Source organism: Lygodium microphyllum, chromosome 17, assembly GCF_053477565.2.
Source record: "Lygodium microphyllum isolate KBCC chromosome 17, Lygodium_microphyllum_v1.1.10, whole genome shotgun sequence".
In the NCBI taxonomy this organism is placed as follows: domain Eukaryota; kingdom Viridiplantae; phylum Streptophyta; class Polypodiopsida; order Schizaeales; family Lygodiaceae; genus Lygodium; species Lygodium microphyllum.
This window is the reverse complement of record NC_141151.1, coordinates 67,677,119-67,702,143: the sequence shown is the minus strand read 5'-3', so window position 1 is coordinate 67,702,143 and position 25,025 is coordinate 67,677,119. Positions and strand designations below refer to the sequence as shown.

General features: G+C 41.6%; 1 protein-coding gene across 1 annotated transcript in view; it reads left to right on the top strand.

Moving 5' to 3' along the window:
• The first annotated feature begins 491 nt into the window (after positions 1-491).
• The window catches only part of LOC148022001 (formyltetrahydrofolate deformylase 1, mitochondrial-like), a 39,453-nt gene continuing 14,919 nt past the window's right edge, over positions 492-25,025 (top strand). Inside the window, exon 1 of the mRNA XM_087697558.1 lies at positions 492-812. Within this exon, the coding sequence (XP_087553684.1) occupies positions 627-812 (186 nt within the window). The 5' untranslated portion in view covers positions 492-626. The remainder of the gene's footprint in view (positions 813-25,025) is intronic.

Genomic DNA, 25,025 nt, shown 5'->3' with positions numbered 1-25,025 from the left:
CAACGACTTGGCGGGGGGGTTCACAAGATCCTGGCCTGGATATATGTTCTCTCCTCATCATGAGAGAGGGAGGACGTGAAGACGTGGGGGGCATTAAAGCCACCTCGACCCCCCATGCATGCATGCAATTCAAATCTTTTCTTTCATGCAATTCAAATTGGAGGCTCGGGAGAAAAACGGAGGTCCGGGAGATCATCGAACCTCCAGCCAAGATAATAAGTAAGAAAGATGTGAAGCACACCGATTTGTTACGTGCATATACTGTGTTTCATGAGCAAAGGGAAATGAGTGTTTTCTCTTGAGATGGGTGCTTACCCTAGCTCACAAAAATGAGACACAAGTGACATGTAGTCTATAATGCACAGGCAGGCCGCCTAGTGGTGCCTCAAAAGCATCCGCCAACGAAAAAAAAAAAACAGGAGAATCCAATACGTCCTGGATTCTGGAATCGCATACTAACAAAGGTTAAGAACCCTATAGGCCTACGTTTACAGTCCGCTCTTAACAGGAGAGAAAGGTGTGGCCATAGGCTCAAATCGGTTGGGATTGGGCCGCCCCATCCAAACGAGAGCTGGGTCGATAGGACTTGACCGCGTTCACAAAAAACAATATGTACATAATTCGCCATGCAGAGGCTAAAGGTGTGCTCCTGCTTGCGCGCCATCGCCAGCAGATCCACCACCAGATCCTGGCATTGCAGGTTCTATGGCACCTTGGATGCTTCATCTCCCTCTCCCACTCCTGCTCCGCCTCGACCCCCTCGCAAAGCTCACGACCATCTAGTCCACGGCGTCCATGCCTTCGAATGCCCGGTACCTGCCTTCTCCGTCTTCTCTTCTTCAAATGTCGTTTGTGCAATCCCCTTTCACGGTTTTCTTTCTCGCATTTTCTGCGTGCATTGCACCGTAAACGTTGAGGTATTTGACATTGTTGGAACCAAGAACCTATTCGTGTGTGACAAAAACTGAACATTTGGAACGAGACGCTAGTTTCAATTACAATCCAAGCTCATGCTATTCGACGTCTGGTTTCAGTATACTCTTATGCGTTACTACAGGAAAACTCCGGCTTAATGGATAACGCCCTGTGCATCTATTCCAAGGACATTTCAATTGGTGTTTATTATTTAGTTATTGCGAAGGAGATCCTTCCCATGCAACCTGATAGACAATCTTTACAGCTTAAGCGCTGGAGAAATGACATTGCAGTTCAGTTCAGTTCAGGTCAATATGCAAGAAGCTATCTGTGACTACGTTCTTCTTTGAATGGACCCTGCTTGTGCTTTCTATTTTATGAGGTTAAGCTCTTCCGACAAAGCCCGTTAATCATGTTGGGGATCGTTGCTGGCACTTGTGATAAGCTGTCGCAACAGGCTCCCACGAATAAATAAATTAGAATCTTGCCTGTTATTGAACTCACATAGATTCATACTCGCATGGCACAAATAAAAATCCAGGACATGTTCGAGCTTGCAAATTTAGCAACAAGAATTGAGGCAGCAGTTTCAAGAGAACCTAGTGAATGGAAGGCTCTTGCAGACTAATATCATTTAAGATGCAACACCTATTATTGCTTCCACTGTACAAGTATATGGATATAAATTGTTCGGATCAATTGCAAGTCTTTGGCAAGTCCCAAATGGCTTGTATGTGGAGATGTCTTGAACTATCATCTCTTTCTTGGTGAAAGTAAACTGCTGAGCCAAGGCAAGTCATAATGTGCACAGACTGGAGATTAAAACCAAGATCTTGAAAGAACTGAATAAAATAAGCCAGTTGTAAAGCAGTCCAAATATGTTGAGGATACCCTTGCAAGTGGGTCAAATGTGACATTGCTTTATGCTCAAGCAACTGGCCAGCATTGTCCTATGCTCGAGTACCCAGGCAGTCAGATGATTCCCAAGACTTGGATTTGGGAGCATCTGGATTTTGTTGGATTTTGCAAATACATTACTCAGGGAGTATGTACAACATAATCACAATAATTTTCCAGACCTTGATGAGAATGATGTTCTTGATATTAGTGTGGATAGGAAGAAGATGCTGCCCTCCATTTTCCTCTCATAAAAAGGGGCCATCCTGTTTTTCTTGCCAGAATTCCTTGTTGAGAAACCATATCATTCAGTGTTGTTTCCTTCCTCCATTTCTATTTTGGTTTCCATTTACAGCCCCAAAAAGGCACCGTTGGCGCCTTCTGAAAGAGTCGGGGCGCCATTTGAGAGACTCCAATCTGTGACGCTCTAGACAGTCTATGCCTATATGTATGGCACTGACTTCATCCATTCCATCCATCCCACATTCATTCCTTTTGATGTTTTGTCACTGTCTACCTCTCCATTGTTGCTCACACCCCACGGAGGATATTGCAATTCGTGGTCTACATCTCTCCCTACATCAAACACCCTATCTTCCACACCTTCTAGGCTGTGTTTCTGGCTGCAGATTCTCTTTCTCCACTTGGCAATCATCATCTCCATTTGGTGTTAATAGAGGCACTTGTGTTTTTGCTGCCAAATTACCTCTCTCTACCTAGTGACAATGCTCTCCACTCGGCATCAGCCTCTCCAGCTGTGTTTTGTAGTCTGACACCTTGGCATCGGCAACGGCTCCAATAGGCACTTGCTATCTAAGACACCTGCATTTTTGTAGTTCGTGCTCCATTAGGGGTTGGATTTTCTCATTTGGCAGGCTGTCTTGTTGATCCTCATCTTTCGAAGTACACATTCTAGCTGGTGATCTTTCAAAGTACACATTCGAAGTGCATGTTTCACAGAAAGCTCGTTCTCTCCATGTTTCACTGAAGTTCCATTTTGTTGGCCTTCATATGCCAATCATGGCACCCTCTATATAGATGCCCGTACTCCCTTCTTTGCCTAGAGAAGGCAAGGTGGAGTGTATCCTTGATACCTTCTATCCTTGGGAGTTTGTTACCCACCCTATTCTCTGTCTAGTGGAGGATCCCACAGTTGGATCATTGATGGATCGTGCGGCCTTATGGGATCAACTCAACTCTAGAGCCCGATCTTTCCTCTTTATGAGCTTACAGGATTTTGTCCTAGTGCATGTGCGCAAGTTGCGCAAAGTAGCAAAAGTGTGGATAAAGATTGCTTCTTTGTACCATTAGAAGACATTTATCCATCGGATTACTCTCGAGAAGAAATTATGGATTCTTGTTGTTGATGATTCTTATTCCATGAAGGATTATATCAACAAGTTGGAGGATATGAGGAATGAGCTTGCGTCCCTTGGTAGGACGATCTCCTTAGAGGATATGGCTATGATTCTTTTAAGTCAGTTGCCATCTCCCAGTTTGATGTCTTCTATAGCAGCCTTTTTACATTGCAGACCTGTGAGAAGTTTCTATGGGAGGAGCTTGCCCCGCTTGTTTTAGAGCATAAAGAGCACTCCAAAGAAGTAGCTAGTGGATCCGCCAAAGCTTTTGTTGTAGGTTTGGAGGGGGAACAAAGAAGAAAGAGAAGTTAATGGATAAAAGATAGGAGAGTTTTTTAGGCTTTGACTCCGACTTGGAGAAGCCTAAATGCCCATATTGTGGGAAGGAGACACATCTAGAGGAGAAATGCTAGAAGAAGTACCCTCATTTTTGTTTGGGAGTGAAGAATGGAGCTAATGTATCCCCAAGCCGTCTACCTCTACTCCATTAGCTACCCATGAGTTAGTGTTCCTTCATAATGTTGAGGAGCCTTCTTCAGTGGTTGCCTCATCTTTAAGAGGCCTTGGGTCATTGATAGTGGAGCTTCTAGTCATATGACTCCATGAGGTGATTTGTTGCAGGATCTATACTCTTCCGAGGGTTCAAGCATTGTTAATGACATTGTTTCAGTGCCTATTTGTGGTGTTGGTGCTTTGCCTTTATTTCCTGACTGTACATCAAGTTCTCTTTCAGGGTCCTTTATGTTCTAGACTTGGGCTTTCCACTCCTCTTAGTTTATGGCCTTTACTAGGCTTGGTACTTGGGTTGTCTTCACCAAGTAGGCCATTTGTATTGAGGATTCTACTACAGGGGCTGTTATCGCGACATGTTGGCAGGAGAGAGGGCTTTATAGGCTCCATTCCCCTTCTCTTATGTAGGGTCCTTCGAGGTGGTTATCTATTGCTACACCCGTTCACGCTTGTGCACCATCTTTTTCACAGGTTCCTTTCCATCCCCCACCCTCTCCTTTAGTGGTTCCCTTGTAGCCCCCATCCCTTTCAAAGGGAAACGGTCTCGGTGATGTGGTTGTGGATTTCCTAGCTCCTAGTGTTTTAGAGGGGGTTTCTCAGGATCACGAGGAGCTTCTTCATTGACAATCTTCATTGACGGACTTCATCGACATTGGCATTTCTCTTGTCACTCTAGGATCCATTTCTCCCTTGGCCTTCCGCCACATCCAAGTTCTAAGAGGAGGTGTTAGCTATCACATTTGTCATGCCTTGTCATCTCTTGCCTGTGAGCCTCAGTAGTCTGAGTTAGATGAGGGCTTTAGGAGCTCTGATCTATCTATCACTTGTTTTGACGGAGGAGGTAACTCATTCTAGAGCACTCAGTTTATTGCATATCAATGCATTTTCTCCTCCAATTGGGATTTTATGTATATTTCATGGGCATTTTGTGCATTCTTTAGCTTACCTCACTTGTTACACATTGTCCACTCTTTTTGGAAAATTTCTAAGCATTGATGGCATTTTTACCAACATTGAATATTGGTCGGCCATATTTTTGGCTCCAGATTTTAGTTGGCCAATTTTTGGGATATTTGGCTAATTATAGCTATTTCCCACTTGGGAGTTAAATAGATTATCATCTTCCCTCCTTCCTTGGTAGGTGCACTCTTCGACTCCGTCATTTTCCTTTGTCTCCAGTGCTGTCGTCATCATCAGCCCGATCTGGTGCCCTCACTGATGTTGTGGGTTGCGTGTAAGGATTGATCAGTCCTTTTGTATTTAACATTTTTTCCTTGTTCAATGCAAGTTTCTCTTCTTTTCTTGCATATTGTCTCTCTCTCTTCCTTTGTGTTTGAGTCCCTTCCTTCAATGTGCGTCCTTGCAAACCCTATTGTCTCTTTGGTTTGCTTTCATAGTAGTCATTTCTTGACATTTTTGTATGATCATGGTTGCTAGCTATTGTGCAAATATTCTTGTGGGCCCAAGAGGGTTTTATGAGGTCAATCTCAAATCCCCTTTCCATCATGATGTACTTTTAGGCAAGATGCCATTGTTTTATGATTGTAGGTTGGTGCATGTTGTTTTGTGGAGGCCAATGGAGGATTTTACAAAATTGTTCAAGCAACAATGCTCAGTTTGGGTGGAAGTGAAGGGTTGTCAGGTTGTGTATTGGCCTCTTTTATTAGATCCCATGGCTAAGATTGTCATAGTGTTTGTTCCTCCTAGTTCTCAAGCGACCAATAGAAATAGAATGTGCATGCTTTGGGATACTTGTTGGAAGTATCCTACTTGGTTGTGTGTGAATCCTCTTGGTATGCATTTGAAACCAGCCTTCATCCTAAGATAGGTGGGTCATAACCTAATTTAATAGTAGTTACAACAAGCATAAAATTCATAGAAACTGAAAATGCACACTTTACCACTTTAATCTTGGACAATGGACAGCTTGTTGGCCCCAAAACTGGAGAGCCTTGTGGTACTTCTTTATCTTCAATTGCAAATGGATGGAGTACAACTGAGATTCTTTGATATTCTCTGCTAATCCAAGCGCCTTCTGTTGTTAAAACTAACCATTAAGCCTTTAAACCAATTTGCCCCTTGGTTTGCTTGGGGATTGACCTTCACCCTGCTCCTTGAAAGACAAATTCAGCCCCAAATCTAATGGTGGCTGGTTGGCCTTTGGAATCTCCCTAAAATTATTTAAATTTAGTTGCTCGAGTTCACCTTGCTCTTGGAAAGACAAATTCAGCCCCAAATTTGATATTGGTTGGCTGACCTTTTGAATCTCCTTGAAATTCTTTAATTTCAGCCACTGGAATTCAAGTCTTAGGTCCTCAATTTTGAGCACGCATCCTGAGGTGGCTGTCAAATCCTAATTTTTGTTGTAAATTAGAGTTTACAACAGAGATTTTTCTATATCTCCACCTTTGATGACTCAAACTATTGGAAAATATTGAGGGGAGTTGAGAAATGGCTGTAGAATGAGAGTGAATATCAAAGAGAGGAAATCCTAGACTTTCATCCTTGAGAAAATGGAAGAAATCAGTGTTGCCCTGTCTAGACAACCATGAAAGCTGTCTCCATTGATGGAACATCTAATACGATGTTTTTTTGGCTAAAACAGCCTTCAAACTGTTGTCACCTACTGTTGTAGTTCCTTCAAGGCATGTCATTAGCTCTTAGAGGATCTCTTGCTGGCTGAAAATGGCATGTCAACTATTGTAGCAGCTATGGCAACCTTCTCTTTGTCTCTCAGCTTGCACAAGGCTGGAATGGCTCTCTTTTGATCTTTATCTATCTTTCTCTCTTCTAGCCTAAAAAACGTCTTTCCCACTTGCCATGGGTAAGTTTTGCCAAGTGGTAGCCTTCTAATCCCATTTTCTAGCATTATCCAGCTTATTAAATTAATTTTTAGAATAATAAAATTTAAAATTAAATCATTAATTATTCTAGTGTTGAGAAAAATAATTCCACCAGCGAATCATTTTGGCTATGCCAATTTGTCTTTCAAGTATCCCTGAGGCAGTTATTAGTCCTTAGATTGGGATTAATTAATTAATAAATGCTTAGTCTTTAATGTCACCACACTGATATTAGTGGCCAATAAATTGGTCTAGGCGTTAGGTACCACCAAGTACTTGTTAGACATAACTTATTACAACTTTTTCCTTTGACATCAATTGATATCTCTAGGTTTTGGGTCACACACTATGAAATAATTAACTTGCACCTCACATATGTAAGTCACATCAACACATTTGATTAAGTTTTAATCATATGCTAAGCAAAGCAATAAAATTTTACGTTCTCGTGATATGCCACTCCCTTGAAATTCTTGTAATTGTCCTCAATTGCACTACAATGTGTCAAAGCATCTATTGCCACTGCTAGAAATACATGTTGGCATCGTAGTCATGTGTACCTATTGCTGGACCATGCTTATGCCCTATGCATGTGAGGTTCCAATCACTTAAACTAGTTACAATCCATACAAATGAATCATAATCACTGTTAGAACCATAACCAATGCATCCACATGTCAAAATCCAACATTGTGTTGACCATTAGGGCATTGTAATACAAAAACCGAGCATAAACAACCTCATAGCAATGATGTACCACATGATAGTCATGTAAAGCATACATCAGCTGCAAATCACATGTAACTTATGCAATTGTATTGCTTTTGTATCATGTGTTGTAAGTGTACATTGCATACCATCCATGTATTCTATACATGTGTTGCAAATGTATATCACATCACAACGTATATCCCGTACATGTCAACAACCTTGTAAATGTATAGTTTTAGAATCTAGGTGCAAACCATATACATCTGCATAGCAACTCATAGTAACTAGTATATTAAATAGTGATCCCAATGGCAGAAATATTTTCAGCATACAATACCTTGGATGTAAACCAAGTACATCCAAGATCCACTACATAACCAAGCTATCCATCACTAGGGGAGTAGAGATGCAACCTTCCCATTGAGCATCGGTCAATACTTTGGACCTTCTATCCATCAAAGGTCAAATAATACTAAAAATTCACCAAGAAACACGTGGAAACTTTACCTATAACTTTACTTGTCTCAAAACCTCCACTAGGTTCTAGGCCTTTTTCTCTCTTAAGAATTGCAATGGTTGATACTTTCACATTGTTACAATTCCAACTTAACTAATATGCAACATTGTATCCAGTTAACTAGCCTCTCATGTCTACTTGAAATGCTAGGAGCATCGGATGCATTAGGAAACATTTTTGTACAATGTGACTGTGCATGGGAATTTGCATACTACTAGCCATACCAAGATACTTTTGCCCATATATTGCATGCATTAATAGCTGCATTTTTCTCATGACAAGTACTATATAGAGTATTTCATGACCATCATTAATCCCAAATGTAGTGGATTGCATACATGCATTGGCAAACTTGCTACTTTGTGCCTTAGCATCATGCCAATCATTGTTGTATATTGGGTTTTTCTATTTCACTTGCTATACCTAGATACATTGGGCCATGCATACCACACATCGATTGCCTCATACTATAAGGAGTTGTGCCATACATCCCTATATGTGGTCCCTGATTCACCACAAAAACTAGTGCTTGTGAAGAAAATTGTGGAGTAGCTGCTAGGGTTTGCATTGAGGAAACATAGAGCATATGACCACAATAAAAACACAATGATACAGACACAGACGTGCAAAACTCAAACCCTAAAAGTAAAACTCAAAACCCAAACATAGAAACAAACACAAGCAAAAGGAGAGAGAAAGAACACAACTCTAAAGTGGATGAAAACTATAAATGAATGAAGAGTATACATAGTGCCCAAGGATAGAGCAGTAGTGTTGGAGAGTGATGTCCATTGGAGATGGATTCCAAGTACTGTAACTACTAGTTGGAGACAAGAGAGTGTTGACTAATGAAGGGCATTAGGCTATCACCAAAACATAGCAGTCGGAGGCTGAGATCTAGTGAACGCAGCAATGTACCACTTAGAGAAGGTTGAAAACTAATCACTTGAGGCTGAGAACTATTAAGAGGCAACAAGAGAGGTGTTTGTTGATATAGGCAGCTTGTTGGATAGAAAAAACATAGGTAATGCAGCACTTGCTTGGTAGGAAAGATGGTAGCAACTTGTCACCTGACACTAGATGTTGAAAACACAAGCTGATCAGGTGCTATGATGATGGAGTATATGAAGACCTCTAGGGCAATGGTTGAAACAAGATGCCTAGGGCTCAATAGTGATGGGCTGCAATTGATGATAGTTGTATAGTAGATGATAGGTGGCTAATGATTGAAATCTGCATGTAAGAGTGAGAAACCTGCACAGAAGGATGACGATTTAATGGGGATAGTTTGTCTATTTATAGATGTATATGGATCCTCCCAAATTAGGGTTTCATAGAAACTCTCTTGAACCACATATCATTTTTGTGTTTTTCATTAAGTAAGTATGTTTTGAGGTTGTTAAGAGACTAAGTAGCATGTAATACATTTCTTAGCTCAACACCCCCTCTCAAGCTCAAAACAAGGCTAGAAAGAAAGGCCAACCAGGTGTTCCACCCCAAAGCAGTCAAGGTATTGGATAAATGGTGTATGGTCATCGGTGGCTGGCCACCACTGGTCTACCAAGACTACAGATACAATGGTTATCTTACTAAGGGAGTCCAAGGAGTCACCCCAGAGAGAACAAGGCAGGGATCGTTGACTATCCAGTGGCCTACTAAGTCCTGCAAAGGTAGATGAAACCACAATGAACTTTGTGTGTGTGTGGTTTTTAAATATGTTTAAAAGAAAATCAAAGGTGTTTGGAGAGATGGTTTGTGGTTGATTAAGTAATTGTACTATACAAGAGAATGAGAAGGGATGATTAGATCCAATCCATCACAAAACAAACAAGCTACCCATTCACTTGAGGGTGTTGATGACAAGGTGCAAAGATAAACTATGCACTTCAAAGATCATATGAAAAGCAAAAGAAGTTAATTGATCACCAAAAGCATGCTTTGCAGTTTGTAGAGGGCGATTATGTATTGTTGTGTTTTGAAAAGACGAGGTTGAAAAATATGAAAGGTAGAGAGAGGTTGTATTTGAAATTAAGTATGAGATATAGTGGGCCCTTTCAGGTATTGGAAAAGATCAGTGATGTGGCATACCAACTGAAATTACCTCCACATTGGTGGATACACAATGCCTTTCATGCCACTTAGTTGGGGCATTTTTGTGGCGATGTGCTAGAGGATGTATTTGCAGAAATTTAGCTTGAGGTTGAGGAGCTAGATGAGATCTTGGTACCTGAGCAGATCTTGGCAGATAAGGAAAGAAAGGTTAGAGGTAAAGTTTCCAAGAGGTGTTCAGTGAAGTTTTAGAACTATTGATCAATGGATGCAAAGTGGATGGAAGAGGATGACTTGGCAGACCATCCTTAATTGTTGTAGCTTTACCTAGATGCCTTTCAGTTAGAGTCGACTTTTGTTTGGGCTCAGTTAGGTTCAGTAGGGAAGGGGTCCAAAGCATTACGTGATGCTCAGGGGGGGAGGTAGCACTTCCACTCTACTAGTTTTGGACAACTCTCATATGTAGTGGATCTTGGATGTATTCAACATTCATCCAAGGTACAATGCTAATAGTATGTTTGCCATGGAGTCATACTCGTGATTAGTTTGGGATAACTTTTGTAGCAGTTTGTGACTAGTTCTTAGATCAACAAGTGATCAGTTTATGATCAATTAATGCTTAGTTTTCAATGGTTTACAATTGGTTATGTGGACAACAACATATTAATGAATGACATTGACAGTTTCAGCCATGGTTTATGTTGAGAATATGCTTTACTATGGTTGTAAAGTTAGAACAATTGAGAAATATGAGTTATGTTGAGAATATGCTTTACTATGGTTGTAAAGTCAGAATAATTGAGAAAATGCACCTAATGGGTTTCTAGTAACAATTTTCGACTATTTTTCGGTTTTATACTCAGTGGAAATTCTCAACAAGTTTTTGGGACGTATCTCATGGTTAGACAACAGTGGCCAATGTTGTGTTTGTAATGCCTTATGGAAATTCCAGTGTAGTATACTTTTGCATTGGCTTAGTGTAGTGCAATTGAGGATGATTGCAGGGATTTCAAGGGGGAGGTTTGTGAAGAAACTGTTAGGGTTTACAGTGAGGGAACGAGTGTACAACCACGATAAAAACACAAAGACACGGACAATGATGTGCAAAACTCAATAGTCGAACCCTAAACACAAAATCCAAAATGCAAAACTCAAAAATGTAAAAACACGAACACAAAAATAGAGAGAAAGAACTCTGAAGTGAATGAATCAATGCAGTAAATGAATATAAGAGTGTATAGAATGCTCAAGGGTAGAGCATCGAGTATTAAAGTGTGACATCTACCAAAGACAAATTCCAAGTGTTATAACCATTTGTTAGAGTGTGCCAGAGGTTATAGAAGACGAAAATGCAGATTACCAGAAGTAGTAGGATGCCTATTGATAGCAGTGGAGATGCACAAGGATGTTGGCGATGGCTGAGACTGCCAAGCACAGCAAAAGAGGTGTCGATTGGGATTGGTGATGGTTGTCTGGGGCCAAATGCAATAGTGGAAAAAGTGCCAAGCAGTAGCGGCAGCCGGAAGGGCAGTTGCCAAGGGTTGGAGTAGCAGATGAAGTGGTGGTAGTAGTCACAAAGGCTAGACAGCCATGTGGAGGAAGGTTGATGGCAAAGATCTTCACGTGAACCGGAAAAACTTGCATAGAAGGGATAAAGATTGAATGGTGGCAACTTGTCTATTTATAGATGTGGATAAACCCTTCCAAATCAGGGATTTAAAGGAACTCTTTCGAATCACGTATCGATTTTATGTTTTTCATTAAATAAGCATATTTTGGGGCTGTTTAAAAGGCTAATTAGCATGGAATGCATTTCTTAGCTCAACACTCTCTGTCAAGCCCAAAACAAGGCTAGAAAGAAGGCCAACCTAGGGTTATTCAAGCGCGGCCCCCCCCCCCCCCTTTTACTTAGGGCATTGGACAAAGGGTGCATGGTGATTACCCAATGGCTTATCAAGACTAAAGAGGCGATGGATATCTTACCAAGGGAGTCCAAGTAGTCACCCCAGAGAGGACAGGGCATTGAACAAAGGGTGCTTGTCCGTTGCCAGTGGCCTACTAAGTCTTGCAAAGGCGAATGGAACTACAATGAAATGTGTGGTTTTTTGTTTTTTTTTTTCAAGAAAAGAGAATTCTATTAATAACACCTTGGAGAAAGCCCCCTAAGGTAAATACAAAGTACAAGAAACTGTGTGGTTTTTGTTGTTGTTTTTTTTTTTTTGGGTTTAATAAATAAATATAAAGGTGTTTGGAGAGATGGTTGGCGGTCGATTACATAACATCAAGAGAGATGTTGCATGATCCGTCTTGGGAGGGGAAGCCGGCACATGCTACTAGAAGAGTAAAACTCCTAAGATGATAAAACCATGGATGGAATGGTGCGCATTCCAAGTCTTCAACCTTGGCAGGACCAGTGTAAACTTGCATGTTAGCCCTATACTAAAAACAAAATCTTGCAAAAGAGATGAAGATTTGCAAGTATAGAGGTCAGTAGTGATGCTCCAAAAAACAAAACAAAACAGAAATGAAAAGCTAATTGAATGAATAATGCAATGATGCAAATGTGTATGTGTGTGTGAGAGTAGAAGAATTAAGAATGAAAATCTAAGGACAAAATCCTATGGGTTCGACTCTACAGCCTAAAGGCCTAAGCATGCGAAAATGGAGTGAATCTAAGGATGTGGTCACCATCGTATACCCCACCTAGTAGGGCTCTACCAATGAAATGCGAGACAAGGTCGTGAGGTAGTCCTAGCTAGAGGTGAATGTGAAGTGGATATGTAAAGTACAATGGAATTGGTACTAGCAGACCAATTAGCTAATCCTTCAGGAGTAGTGAATGATATAGGTTGCTAAGACTGTCCGTGTGGCACATGTTCAATAGCCACTGGGGTAGATGGAGCAGATGGTGCAACAGGGGGAGGTGTAGTCCCACTGGATTGGCCAATTGGAGTAGAGGTAGTCACAATAGGTTGTTGTGGTTTTCTAAGTAGAAGACCTTGGGCCTTGGTATGACACTCCTTGTCCACATGGCCCTAACTTGTGGTAGTGTGTGCAAAACCTATTTCTCTCAGGGAGTTGTTGCCAAATGGGTTTTGGTTCTTTGGCTCCATCTAATGAAGAGGTGTTACCCTTTGATTGGCTTGCCACTATTGGTTTTCCCTCTCGAAGAAGAGGCAACTACCAATCTGATGGTCAAAGATGGTGTAGAGACACTCGGGAATGGAGGTTACCTAGCCAATTTAATTATTAGCCAGTTAGATTAATTTTCAGGGCACCGAAATAATTATTAGATTAATTTTCAGTATGCAAAAATGCTAGAAAACCATTTGGGAAGGTTGCCACTTGTAAAAAAATGCCCATGCAAGATTGAAAAACGTTTTTAGAGGTTGGAGAGATGCATTTTTATAATTTTAGCCTGCAAGAGAGAGAGATGAGAGGCTTCTGGTTCGATTTGCAGCCATTGGAGGACCTTTTGAGGCTGCCAAGGGCAGGAGAATACCAATCAACAGTAGGAGACAGTATCTACAGGCTGTTGAGATAGGGCAGCAGCAGTAAATGACTGATTTTCTTCCGTTCTTTGCATCTACAAGTTGTGGCAGGGCAGCAATGGCATTTGATTGTTTTTCAGTCATTCTTCGCGATAAAACTCTAAATTTTCTCTCTCTACAGCTTTCTCTCTCATCTCCCAGCCATTTCACAACTTTGCTCCGATCTCAGCATTTGGACCCTTGGAGGCTGAGAAATTTCGGATTTCTTTGCTGTAAACCCTAATCTGTAGCAGAAATTAGGGTTTAGCAGCAGCCTCGAGAAGCGTGCCAGAAATTGGAAGCTCCAAGACTTGGATTCAATAGGGCTGAAGTTGTTTTTAGCTTATTCAAGTGGAGAGACCAACAAATGATTAAATTTGGGGCATTTTCCATCTCCATCAAAGCGGGTGAAGGCCAATTGATTGCGCGAATCAAGGGGCAAATCGGATTAAAGACTTGTTAGTGATTCATCACAACAAGGGGAGTTGGAATACCGAAAGGGATTGGGAGAATCCCATTGTAAATCAACTTCTTCTTCAATAAAGCTAAAGAATGAAAGGGGTGCCAATTTTGGGGCCAATCGGGTGTGCATTCTCCAAGGTCAGTAGGTAAATTTGTATTTTCAGATTTGATTTTTTTCAAAAACTCCCTATATGTATCCTCAATTTGCTTCTAGAAAAATGGGAAACTCTCTAAAAAACTAATTTACTTAAAACCCTAAAATGGCGTGGTGTTCAAGAGAGTTAAGTGGAGGCTTCCAAACTTTCTATAAATCGGAAGTTTGCCTCCACTCTTCTGAATCTCGTTTTTGCAAATTTCAGGCCTTTGAACTTGCTGCCCATACCCCGAATGCAGAGGACATCGCGGTGCAAGTTCGACCCATGCTATCTACCACATTCTGACACTTGTTTCTAGCCTTTCACCCACTGTTTGGAGTTGATTTCAGCCTTTTGACTGCTGTTGTTGAGTTTTCTTGTTGTCGCCAGCCTGCCACATCATCAACCAGCTTTTGTGTTTTGGTGTTGGAGTTGCTGCCTGCACAATTTCTCTCTCCTCAGCTGTTGCCTCATCGTGCAAGTTGTCACCCAGCCTCTATTGGCTGTGTTTGGCAGTTTTCTCTCTCCTCAGCTATTGCCCAGTCACCATAACAAGCTGCATTTTACTGTTTTCTCTCTCCTCACTGTGTGTTTATTGCATATTCTCTCTCCTCTCTGCCGTCTGCATCAAATCCAACGCTTACATTGTTGAGATTGTTGGTGTTTCACATCTGGAGGCTGCCTTGTTGCGTTTCGGGATCCGTTCGGAGTACGACACACTCTCTTGCTTATCACCCTTGCCCTAATTCTTGAGATATGGGAGTTTGTGGTACAATATTCACTCTTTGCATAGTGTGTTTGCTGTGTGAGCATTGTATATTCAGCAGTCATTCACTTCATTGTTATTTATTGTGTTCATTGTCTCTGAGTTACTCTAACCCTAACTATATTCTGTGTTATTAGTTTGTGCTTTGTCGTACAATTGATATTGTGTTTTTCTGTTTAGAGCATCTCATCACATACCCTACAAGCAAACCAATAGGAAATCACAAATGAATTTGAATATAGAGGAGCTATATCAATGATCCATCAATTGCTTATAATAGGTAGCATTTTTTTCTAGTGAGTTTGCATGGGTCGTAGCCTTCTAGTTTGGATCCATGGGAATAGAAATAGACCAATACCTCTCCATTTCATAGATGGGTCAAAAGCTTTTGCACATACTACTGCTAAGAGATGAAAATCCCCCTCAAAGTCTGCCAAATCTCATGACCTAGAAAGAAGTGGAGAAGTTCCATATCCGTCATCTCGGACATCTCGTGGAGGGCTTCCTTTGTTTGCTTGACCTTCTAGGCAGGGCCACCTGTTAGAATGAGATCATTCACATAGAGCATGAACAAAGTGTGCCCTTTAGTTGAAGTGTGGACATACAACTAGGGATCGGCAGAGGAACACTGATTCCCTAACTTCCCTTGGATTAATGACTCTATTTTCTCATTCCAAGCACTCAGAGCATGTTTGAGGTTACAAAGGGCCTTCATCAACCTATAAACCTTGCCATTTGATAAGGAAAAGCCAGGTGTGTACTCAACATAAATCTCCTCCTTCCAATCACCATTAATGAAAGTAGACTTCACATCTAGTTGATAAATCGGCCATCTCCTATGGCTGGCTAAGGCAAAAACAACCTTAATGGTAGCTATCCGAGTTATAGGTGCAAAGGTGTCGTGGAAATCCACTCCTAGTCCTTGCACAAATCCTTGTGCTCATCCAGAGTGCTATCATTGTGGTATTTGGTCTTGAAGACCCACACGACTCCAATCCTATGAGCGGGCTGTGACACAAGATTCCAAGTGCTATCCCGCTCAATGCCTTTGACTTACTCTGTAGCCTTCTTCCAATGTTGTGATTGCAAAGCCTCCTTCATGGAGGTGGGGTTTCCATCCTGTATGGTAGGAGCCATCAAAGAGTAATCAGTATAAACAAGCTTGATGGAAATTGGAATGTGCGTGGTTCCTCTGAGATTGCTGTGGGCCATTCTCCGGTTGCTACTCCTTAGGAACTCCCTCAATTCTTGCATCATGGAGTGTATCATGTATCCAATGAGGAGGAGGCCAGCACTCCTTTAGTCGCTTTGCCTTTGATGAAGTCTTTGGTGTGAGATTGTGCAATAGAAGATGAACATGAACATGGAGAGAAAAGAAAAAGAGAGGAGACAGCAAGAATGAAAGAGAAATTTGCACTAAATCTGGAAAGAATGCTCAATACAATGATGGACTGATCAGTCCTTGCATGCGACTTGAAGCACTAGTGAAGGCACTTTATCAGGTTGGAAAATGATGATAGCATTGGAGATGGTGATGGTGATAGAGATGGAGTGTGTAGCCAGCAATCCTCGCTCAATACAAAGAAAAACTCTGCAATCTGTGAGAGCACCTGTGAAAGACAAAAAGAGATAATCTGCCCCAGTCAGTCCATGGCTATAATGATGAAATCTGGCCAACCAGCAGCTGGCTGACTCCATTAAATGCTGTCTGACTGCCAGTTTGGGCAGTGAAAATGCTGATGTGGCAGCTGCTAAGAAAAATCGCAGCAGTGTGAAGCTGATCACAGTTGGACAGGGCTGCACAGGCTGGGACATATGCCTGGTAGGAACAAGAAATGCGCACTAAAATGTATCTAGGGGAGGAAATGCACACAAAGCTGAATGACAAACACAGTTAGAGCTCCTCTTTCTCCATTAGACTTTGACATACAGTGAGCTCTCCATGGAGCTTGTGTGGTTACAAGAGGTATAAGCTGGCTAGCTTGACTATTTTACTTTCAGAGAGGGATTATAGCATTTGGACTTCTTCTCCAAGGTGCTTTCTTACCAAGGCACATCCATGGTGCATCTTGGGTGTTTTTGTTCATAGTTTGTTCACCCATGCTTTGAGAGAGGGAGCTTGTAGAGTGTATGACCTGGTGCTCAACTATTGTACTCTTGTCATAGTGGATTTTTATTCATGGTTACATCTTTCCATTGTCTTCATAGATATTGTGTCTTTCATTGTTTTGTGGTGTGTTTTTCTCTTTTAATAAGAAAACTAGAAGGTTGTGAAACATAAATCTCCTCCTCTAGGACACCATTTAGAAAGGTAGACTTGACATCCATTTGAAAGAGAGGCCAACGGTGATGGGTTGCAAGAGCCAAGATAGCTCGAATAGTAGACATCCAAGCCATAGATGCTTAAGTCTTTGAATAATCCAATCATGCCCTCTGTGCAAATCCCTTGGCAACAAGTCTAGCTTTGTGCTTGTCCAAGAATCCATCAACCAAGTACTTACTCTTAAAGGCCCACTTCATACCAATCACCTTTTGCTTCCATGGACACGAAACCAACTCCCAAGTTTGATTTCACTCGATAGAATTGAGTTTCTCTTGCATAGCATGATGACATATATCCTATGCAAGAGCCTCAATTGTACTACACTCAGGATCTTGAAGATTTTGAGACATAAAAGTGTAGTTCACACAAAGTGGACTACTCATTGGGCCCTTATCTTGGCTGATTTGTGAGGGTTGGAAGGGGTTGTTGGAAAGTGAGTAACACCTACATCCTCCATGGGTTGTCAATACCATCGAGAGATGATGATAGACTCATCATGTTGTGAGGAAGACCGAGAGGCCTCCGGTACATGTAATGCTAATGGTTGGGAAAAGGACTCCCACTCATTGGGTAAAGGTACACCCCCCTCATCAAAAGAAGAGGGTTTCCCAGATGGCTCAAGTCCCCCAAAAGACACTTGGGTAAAGGTGTACCTCAGTGGGTAAAGGCACATCCTCCTCATTAGAAGAAGAGGATTCCTTCTTAGATAGCTCAAGTCCTGATGAAGACATCTGTGGGGATGGGAAAGGAGTAGACATACTCGATGAAGAAGGAGTAGAAGTCATCAAGGGGGGAAGAGGAGCAGAAGGGGAAGGGGGGATGGTGGGGGAGGAGTCGAAGATGAAGAAGGGGTCCCATTAGGTAACCGAGAAAGAATGGGTTGAGTGGATGGTGGGGGGGTGGGATCAGTTGATGACGAAGAACCACCTATGCAAGAAGTACCATCAATGGGATCATTTTAGGCAGAAGCCTCATCAAAGATTACATCCCAACTCACATAAATCTTTCGTGTCATTGGATTGTAGAGTGTGCAGTCCTTCGTAGTAGTGTTGTAATCCATGAAGATAAGATTCTTTGACTTCAAGTGAAGTTTGTTGTCTCATTTCTTGTTGTCCACATGGACATAAGCATCACACCCAAAGATGCAAAAGTGTCACATAAAAGGCTTCTTTCCAAAGAAAGCCTCATCAGGAGTTATATCCTATGATGTGGAAGTCAGAGACTTGTTGCATATATGCATTGCTATAGCAACTGCCTCACCCCAAAATGAGCGAGGTAGACTCTGATGCTCCAACATGATCATGCCATCTCAAGCATGGTCTGATTGGCATGCTCCACCACACCATTCTTTGATGGTGAATTTGGGTGGGAATACTCCACTTGAATGTCATGATTACTTCAAAACTTAGAAAAAATATCAGACCAAAACTGACCACTGTGGTTAGGCCGTACACCTCAAACCTTGAAAGACATTTGTGTTTCAGCAAGTACCTTTTGCTCATAGAAGTACGCTTCACTCTTGTACTCCAAGAAGTATGGCCACACATATTGGCTAAAATCATCAACAATTAGTATCAAGTACTTGGCCTACCCAAGGGAGGTTGTACCCATCGGTCCACATAAGTTGGTGTGGACCAACTCTAGTGGTGTAGTAGCCCTTCATGACGCAACTTGGGAATGAGGTTGCTTATGCTGCTTACCCCCGTAAGTAGCTAGGGGCCTAGGGCACAAACACCCACTAATAAGACATGTGCATGTGAAGAAGGATCATGAGAATAATACACAATAAAAGTATAAGATTGAGCAATTTCTAAACTTGCTAAATGTGCTATTGCATCCTTCACACTCCCTGAATTTTCAGCAATAGTCATGCTCGATTGATTCATCTTTTCACTTGCAAGCCTTTTTTTGCATTGCTTAATACCATGTCCCTTTTTTCTGAAATAATTGTATCTTTTTCTCCTCAGCATCCTCATCTTTGGTGTTTGAAGAGTTTGTGGAAGAAGTTAATTTGCCTTTACCCTTTGAGTTTGATGGCTACTATGACTTCCCTTTGTTCCTATGGCTGGCTAAAAATGTTTGATTTTCCATACTTATGCTAGTGCGATTTACTCGTCATTGCTCTTTTTGCAATAACAATGACACCAACGCATCAAATGTATATGTATCAACATCTTTTGCATGTAAGCGAAGTGTAGTGGCGAAACTTTGATAAATGTCAGGCAGGCCAGCCAAGGCTGTAGAAACAAGAGAGGCATCAGGAATTATCTTTCAATATTTACAAGCTGTTCCGTTATGTCCTTGATATGTGTAATGTAGGCATCCACTGAATTGCCCTCTATCATGTGCTCCATCTCAAATAGTTTGCACAAAAATAGGCTAGATGAGCCTCATTGAACACTTGATACAATTAAGTAAGCTTATCCCAAGCATCCATGGCTGTTGTCCTCAATCGAATATGCGGAATGACGTGCCTTTTGTATGAAAGTGCAATCAAAGCATGTGCATGGGCATCTCGCCCATCCCATCTCAACTGATTAGTGGTGGGAGGTGTAGCAGGGGTTGGATTGGAAGATCCACTAGTGACAGTGGATAAACTAGATAAACCTAGTGGATGAACTAGATGAACATGTAGCTTTTTTGTTGTGGGGCATGTAGGCCTAACATTTGAATCAAATACATGACCCCAGAATTGTTTGGCACCCAAAACATGTTTCATCATGAATGCCCACATAGGATAATTTGTTTCAGCCAATTTATCACAAGCCCCAAACATGTTTAGCAAATAATTTTGGCTTGCTATTGCTTGTTGCATACAATTGATTTTTAACAACTGCTGCCAAATGTGTACCTATAGGTGCAATAGTATGAAAAAGCAAAGAAAAGGCCAAAAAACTCAACAAATTTTCGCAAAATTGATGATGGCGTAGAAAAGTTTGCAACTGAAAAGGCTCCGATGTCTGTGAATGTCAATATAGAAGGTGTAATTGTCCTCAATGTCAATGGATTTGGACAAATTTCACAAAAGCCCCAAATGCATAATGATGACATTTGGTGAAATTTGGACTTGAATGTGAAAAGTGCCAAATATTTGATATGAATTGGGTAATTTTTGTCCATTGAGCATAGAATCCCTAAAATTGTGGTGAAATTTGGGGGGTTTTAGACAAAATCCCCAAAAGTTTTTATGAAATTGAGTGGAAATTGAAGTCTGCTGCAAAAATCCCCAAAATTATGCCTGGATGGGGGCTGCATGCAAACAGCCATCAGTGGAGATTGAAGTAATTGATGAATAAGGTCTAAAAATAATGTTTGTTAATGTGTTGGGCTGAATTCAACTTGGCCGGGACAGGTTGACGAAGCTCTGACCGTTGGGCTTGAATGGGACTGTCTGCACAGATAGGAGAGATGACAAGATAGTCAGGGCAGATTCATCATGTCACAACCGATGAACAGGTAGGCGACAGATTGGCAATTGTTTGGGACAGGTTTGACAATGTGATGGGCAGCAGGGGGATGGATCTGAAGGGCAGAACTGAAGCAGATATGCAACCCGTTGAACCTAGAGCTGCAACCGGTATATGAGAGAGTAGTTGAGTGTGAGGCTCAATGGCAGTAGTGGCAGCAGCAGCTCACAAGCTGAGTGGTGGTGGCTGATAAGAGGTATGACTGTGATGCCATTGTTGGGTTAGGATTTGGAACATGCACATGCACACATAGAGACACTCATAGTAAACAAGTGAACAACAAGAGAGAAGAGAGTGCTAGAAGGTCACATCGAATATGTGAGAATAATAATGAAAGTACGATCCCTAAGGTACTAAGTACCACATCCACTCACAGGGGTTCACATAGGGAAAAAACCCTTCTCTAGCTAGAAGGTAAAAAGTGCCCATGGATAAGGGAGCATTCACACCATAACTACAGAGGAACACAATAAGTGTGACAAGAAGTATATTGATGTTTGGGTGGATGGAGGATTACATTGAGCAACTTTAGGTGAGCCACCTAGATTATTTTGTACCCTTTATGATATAATTCGGTTTATTGGAGATGGAAATAGTAAATTATTGGAATGTTGTAATTATTTGCACTCTCAATATGAAACCAAGGTTCATGATGTGAGGCAAATGCTTATCAAACCATTATTCTTGGGAGGGAAAAAAATATTTAACAATACACATGTAGGTGAGTGGAGGTAAGAGAAAGTTGCAATTGTTGGTGGTACAATTAGAGAAGCTAAAAGGGGAGGAAAAAAAGTAAAAAATATATGTTTGAGATATCGCATGGGGCAGAAACACCAAAGTGGATGAATGACCTCTTTGGGTAGACATCATAGTTAAGGCTTGGGTAAGAAGACCAACTCAAATTTCACTCTCTTGACCTTGGCAGCTGGTTAGAGACGGTAGGTCACCTTGGGAGAGATGGTATGGAGTCAAACTTCTAGAGTAGGTGGATTTTCTTTTTTGGCCTCATTGCATATTGTGGTTAAGCCATAAAGGGTGTTAGAAACGAAGGTTTCTTTGACATCTTCACTTATGGGAACCATTTTCTTCAGGGGCCCTTGTGTTGAGGTGCTCATCAGCCAATGTCTACTGTTTTAGGCTCTCTAGGGTTTCAGTTTAGTTTGGCCTATTTATAGATGAAGCTCTTGTATATATGTATCTTAGTGCTTGTTCCACTGTGACTCATATTGTCCAGTATGCAAGTGTTGGTGACTCTCTTTCTCTTCTAGCTCTTGCACATTGTTGGCTCCCATTAGAACTGAGAGGTAATCGCTATCTGTAACACAAAATTGTCAAAAAGGTTGTACAATGAGCCACTTTGTGTAACATCCCGAACTTCACGCGTAAACCGCCTCTACAAAGGATATTTTATTTGGGATAAATAATAGTATCATGACAAATTATTATTATTATTATTATTCCCCTTATCCCTCCCCAGCCGACAGTCGTGCTAGAGGGGGAGGGGAATAGAAAGTATGCAGAAGCTCCTCGGTGGAGCTCGCAGGTGTGATACGGCCATGCTGTCGACACGTAGGAGAGGGAGGATTCCCCTCCCCTCCCCTATTTAAACCATGGGGCTGCTGCCGCTTGAGAAAAAGACGAAGGGAGTGTTGCCGCCATTCCGAAACTGAGTGAGAGAGAGAAGGCCTTTTGAGAAGCGAGGACACCGTGGAGCTTCTGCCCTGCTGAGGGGAGACCCTGCAAATCGCCGCCTGGCCAAGGAGGAGCCGCCTGATACGCCAGTCGGTCTCTGTCGTCCCAGTCCGCGCCCCTAGCTGACGAAATGCCGCCAAGTCGCCGTTGAGCTTCCCCCTCCCACGTGGCATAGAAGCTTTAGAAGCTTCCTGGGGGGGGAAGCTTCGAAGGGGCCTCATAAGCCTCCTTTATCCCCTTAGCCCTTTCCCTTGGGCTTTGAAACCCCTCCCCCCCGTGTTTTAAATTCCCTTAGCCCCTTCCCTTGTGGCATATTGAAACCCCCTTAAAACTCCTCTTTAAGGCTTCCTTAGGGTTTTTTTTTTCCCCCCTCAAAAAGCTTGACCTTAAGGATCCTTTGCCTCCCCGCGATTATAAATCCCCCTAAGGGCCCCCTTAGCCCTTTTCTTTCCCTATGCAAAATACCCTTGGAGCTTTGTTTTTTTTCCCCACTCGTAAAAGAAAAGAGAGTGTTGAGGGTCTTTTAACACCTCTCTTTTCCACTCAAAAACCCTTGTAAGGGATTCCACTCCTTTCTATTCCCCGTTTGTACAAGTCTTTACAAGGCCATTAAGCCCCTTCCATGGCTTTAATGGGTCTTATCCGCAAAAGATTTTGAATACTCCTTTTTTTCAAGGAGGGAGTCTTCTAAAATTACTTTCGACAGACGGTGCAAGCTATTGCAAAAAGGGAGCGACGATGGAATTCCAAAGAGGAGTTGTAAAGCTACTTCCATGACGGAAAGACTACAATTACGATGCCTCCTAAGAAAGTCCAAGGTGCAGCTGCGGGAGGGTCGTCTCTCAGCATCCACGTGCACATCTCACCCCAAGCTCAGGTTTTTCTTCCTAATTTTTATTTGGTAATGTTGAAATTCAATCATGCAAGGTAAATTGTTGGATATAGGATATATTTTTGTCCTAAATGTTCACGACGTAGGAACTTAGTTATTAATACTTTCAATAAAATGTGCAAAATAAAGAAAGCATAAATGTATTTCTGGCAAATAGCCTTATGCATTGAAATGAATTAAAAATTAGATTAATGTCCATTAAAATAGTATACTTCGTTTAAGCCTAGATGTATAAACTACATATCGCACTATTAACCCATATTCTCTTCACAATGAATCATCATGGAAAGTGCAAAAGCATGAAATGATTCTTACGATGCATAATTCTAGGAAATTATCGTTTGTCAATTGTATAAATCATCAAGTAAAAGGTTGCTTGTTTAGCATGAATTTTTTATTCGCAAAGTTATAGGAAGATTAGTTGGAATTTAACCTAACCTATGCTTGACCTCAAATTGATAAGTTAGGGTTGAAAATTCAATTTACGCATAGACAACGAGTCATGTGAAAAATGATCACGTAATTATCTTCTAGAGTTAAACAAATTGGCATAAACCTAAAACACCTAAGCCGCGGAGTACTCGTTTAGAATGAGTTAAAATCCAAGAAATTCACTAGGAAATTAATACGTGACCTAATCGTACGTATTGCTAAAACTGAAACTCGTATACCTTAAATACTTGCTCATATTCACTGAATGTAGAGACAGTGAAATGTAATTGGAAAGTGAGCTAGGGTTGTCCCTAAGAATCTTACAAGATGGAACTTGGAAACCCTAGGTCTAACGACATCAGCCTAATGTAATCAGGAACAGATTGTTTTGTGACTCCATTCAATGCGACACTTGTGCAACAAGTGTGGTGTTATATGATCTTGTGATTGGATCACAAGGGAATGGCCAAATTCTTGCAATGAGATTGGCAAGTCCTTACGCAAGTTATCTCGCAAGAGGATAATTAATCATTCTAATTTAGTATCTTTCTTGAGTAAAGAAGATTGCTTGGAAGCAATGGACCAATCGATAAAACGGAAATAACCTATGAACTTAAGGTTTGACCAAGTCGGGTTAATAGGGTACGCCCTGATTCAGAATATAGGGGATCTTGCCAAGTCGCAAGTCACCCCGGATCGAGTGCTGGACGCATTCGAAAGGAAGGATTCATTTCTTAGCAGTTTGCCAACAAAAACGATAAATGAAAATGTTTGTGCTTGCTATAGATTTTAGAGCACTGTTTGGCTTTGTTTGATCAATGAATTAAAAGATTAATGGATATCTATACTTCAGGTTGAAGGCCTGAAGGGAGAGACAGCTTCAGTTACCCCCGACTGCCTGCCTGACCCTAACCAAGGAGGTTGTTAACCGCGCCAGGCAAGTGGACCGAACCTGCTGCGAGAGGTCTCTCCGTTGAGCTCTACTTGGAGCAGGAGGACGCTTGGGTGCCAGAGGGGACTTTGGCCGTAAATCCCTTGCTTTCCGGGCCCTGCACAAGAGGCTAATGTGACTCGGGATCGGATCTCGAGGCCCGCATACTAGTCTACGGGTGGAAACTTGGATCAGTGATTCCTGTGGATTGTTGGATAGCCTTCGGGCGGATTGTGGATAAGTCTCCGGGTTGGACTCTTTGTATTTTAAAGATAAATATGATAACCTGTTAATAAGGAACTTGTTTGATATTGTTTTTCTATGTCAAGTGATAAGATTATGTGAAAGAATCAGTGCCTAACGGGTTTATTAAAGAAGGTGATTGTTACATGCCCAACTAATGTGTTAGGTAATTAAATAACTAAAACAACCCGAGGAAAGTGCGGAGAATGGGCCATAGGTCCGTCCTATGGATGGGTGGCCCCGGTTGGCCGGGAACTTTTCTCAAATCACGATGGATAGCAGGAAGACCGTCAAAGAAGACAAACAACAAAAGCGTTGACCTAGAGTTATGATTGAACTTGATTTACGCTGTT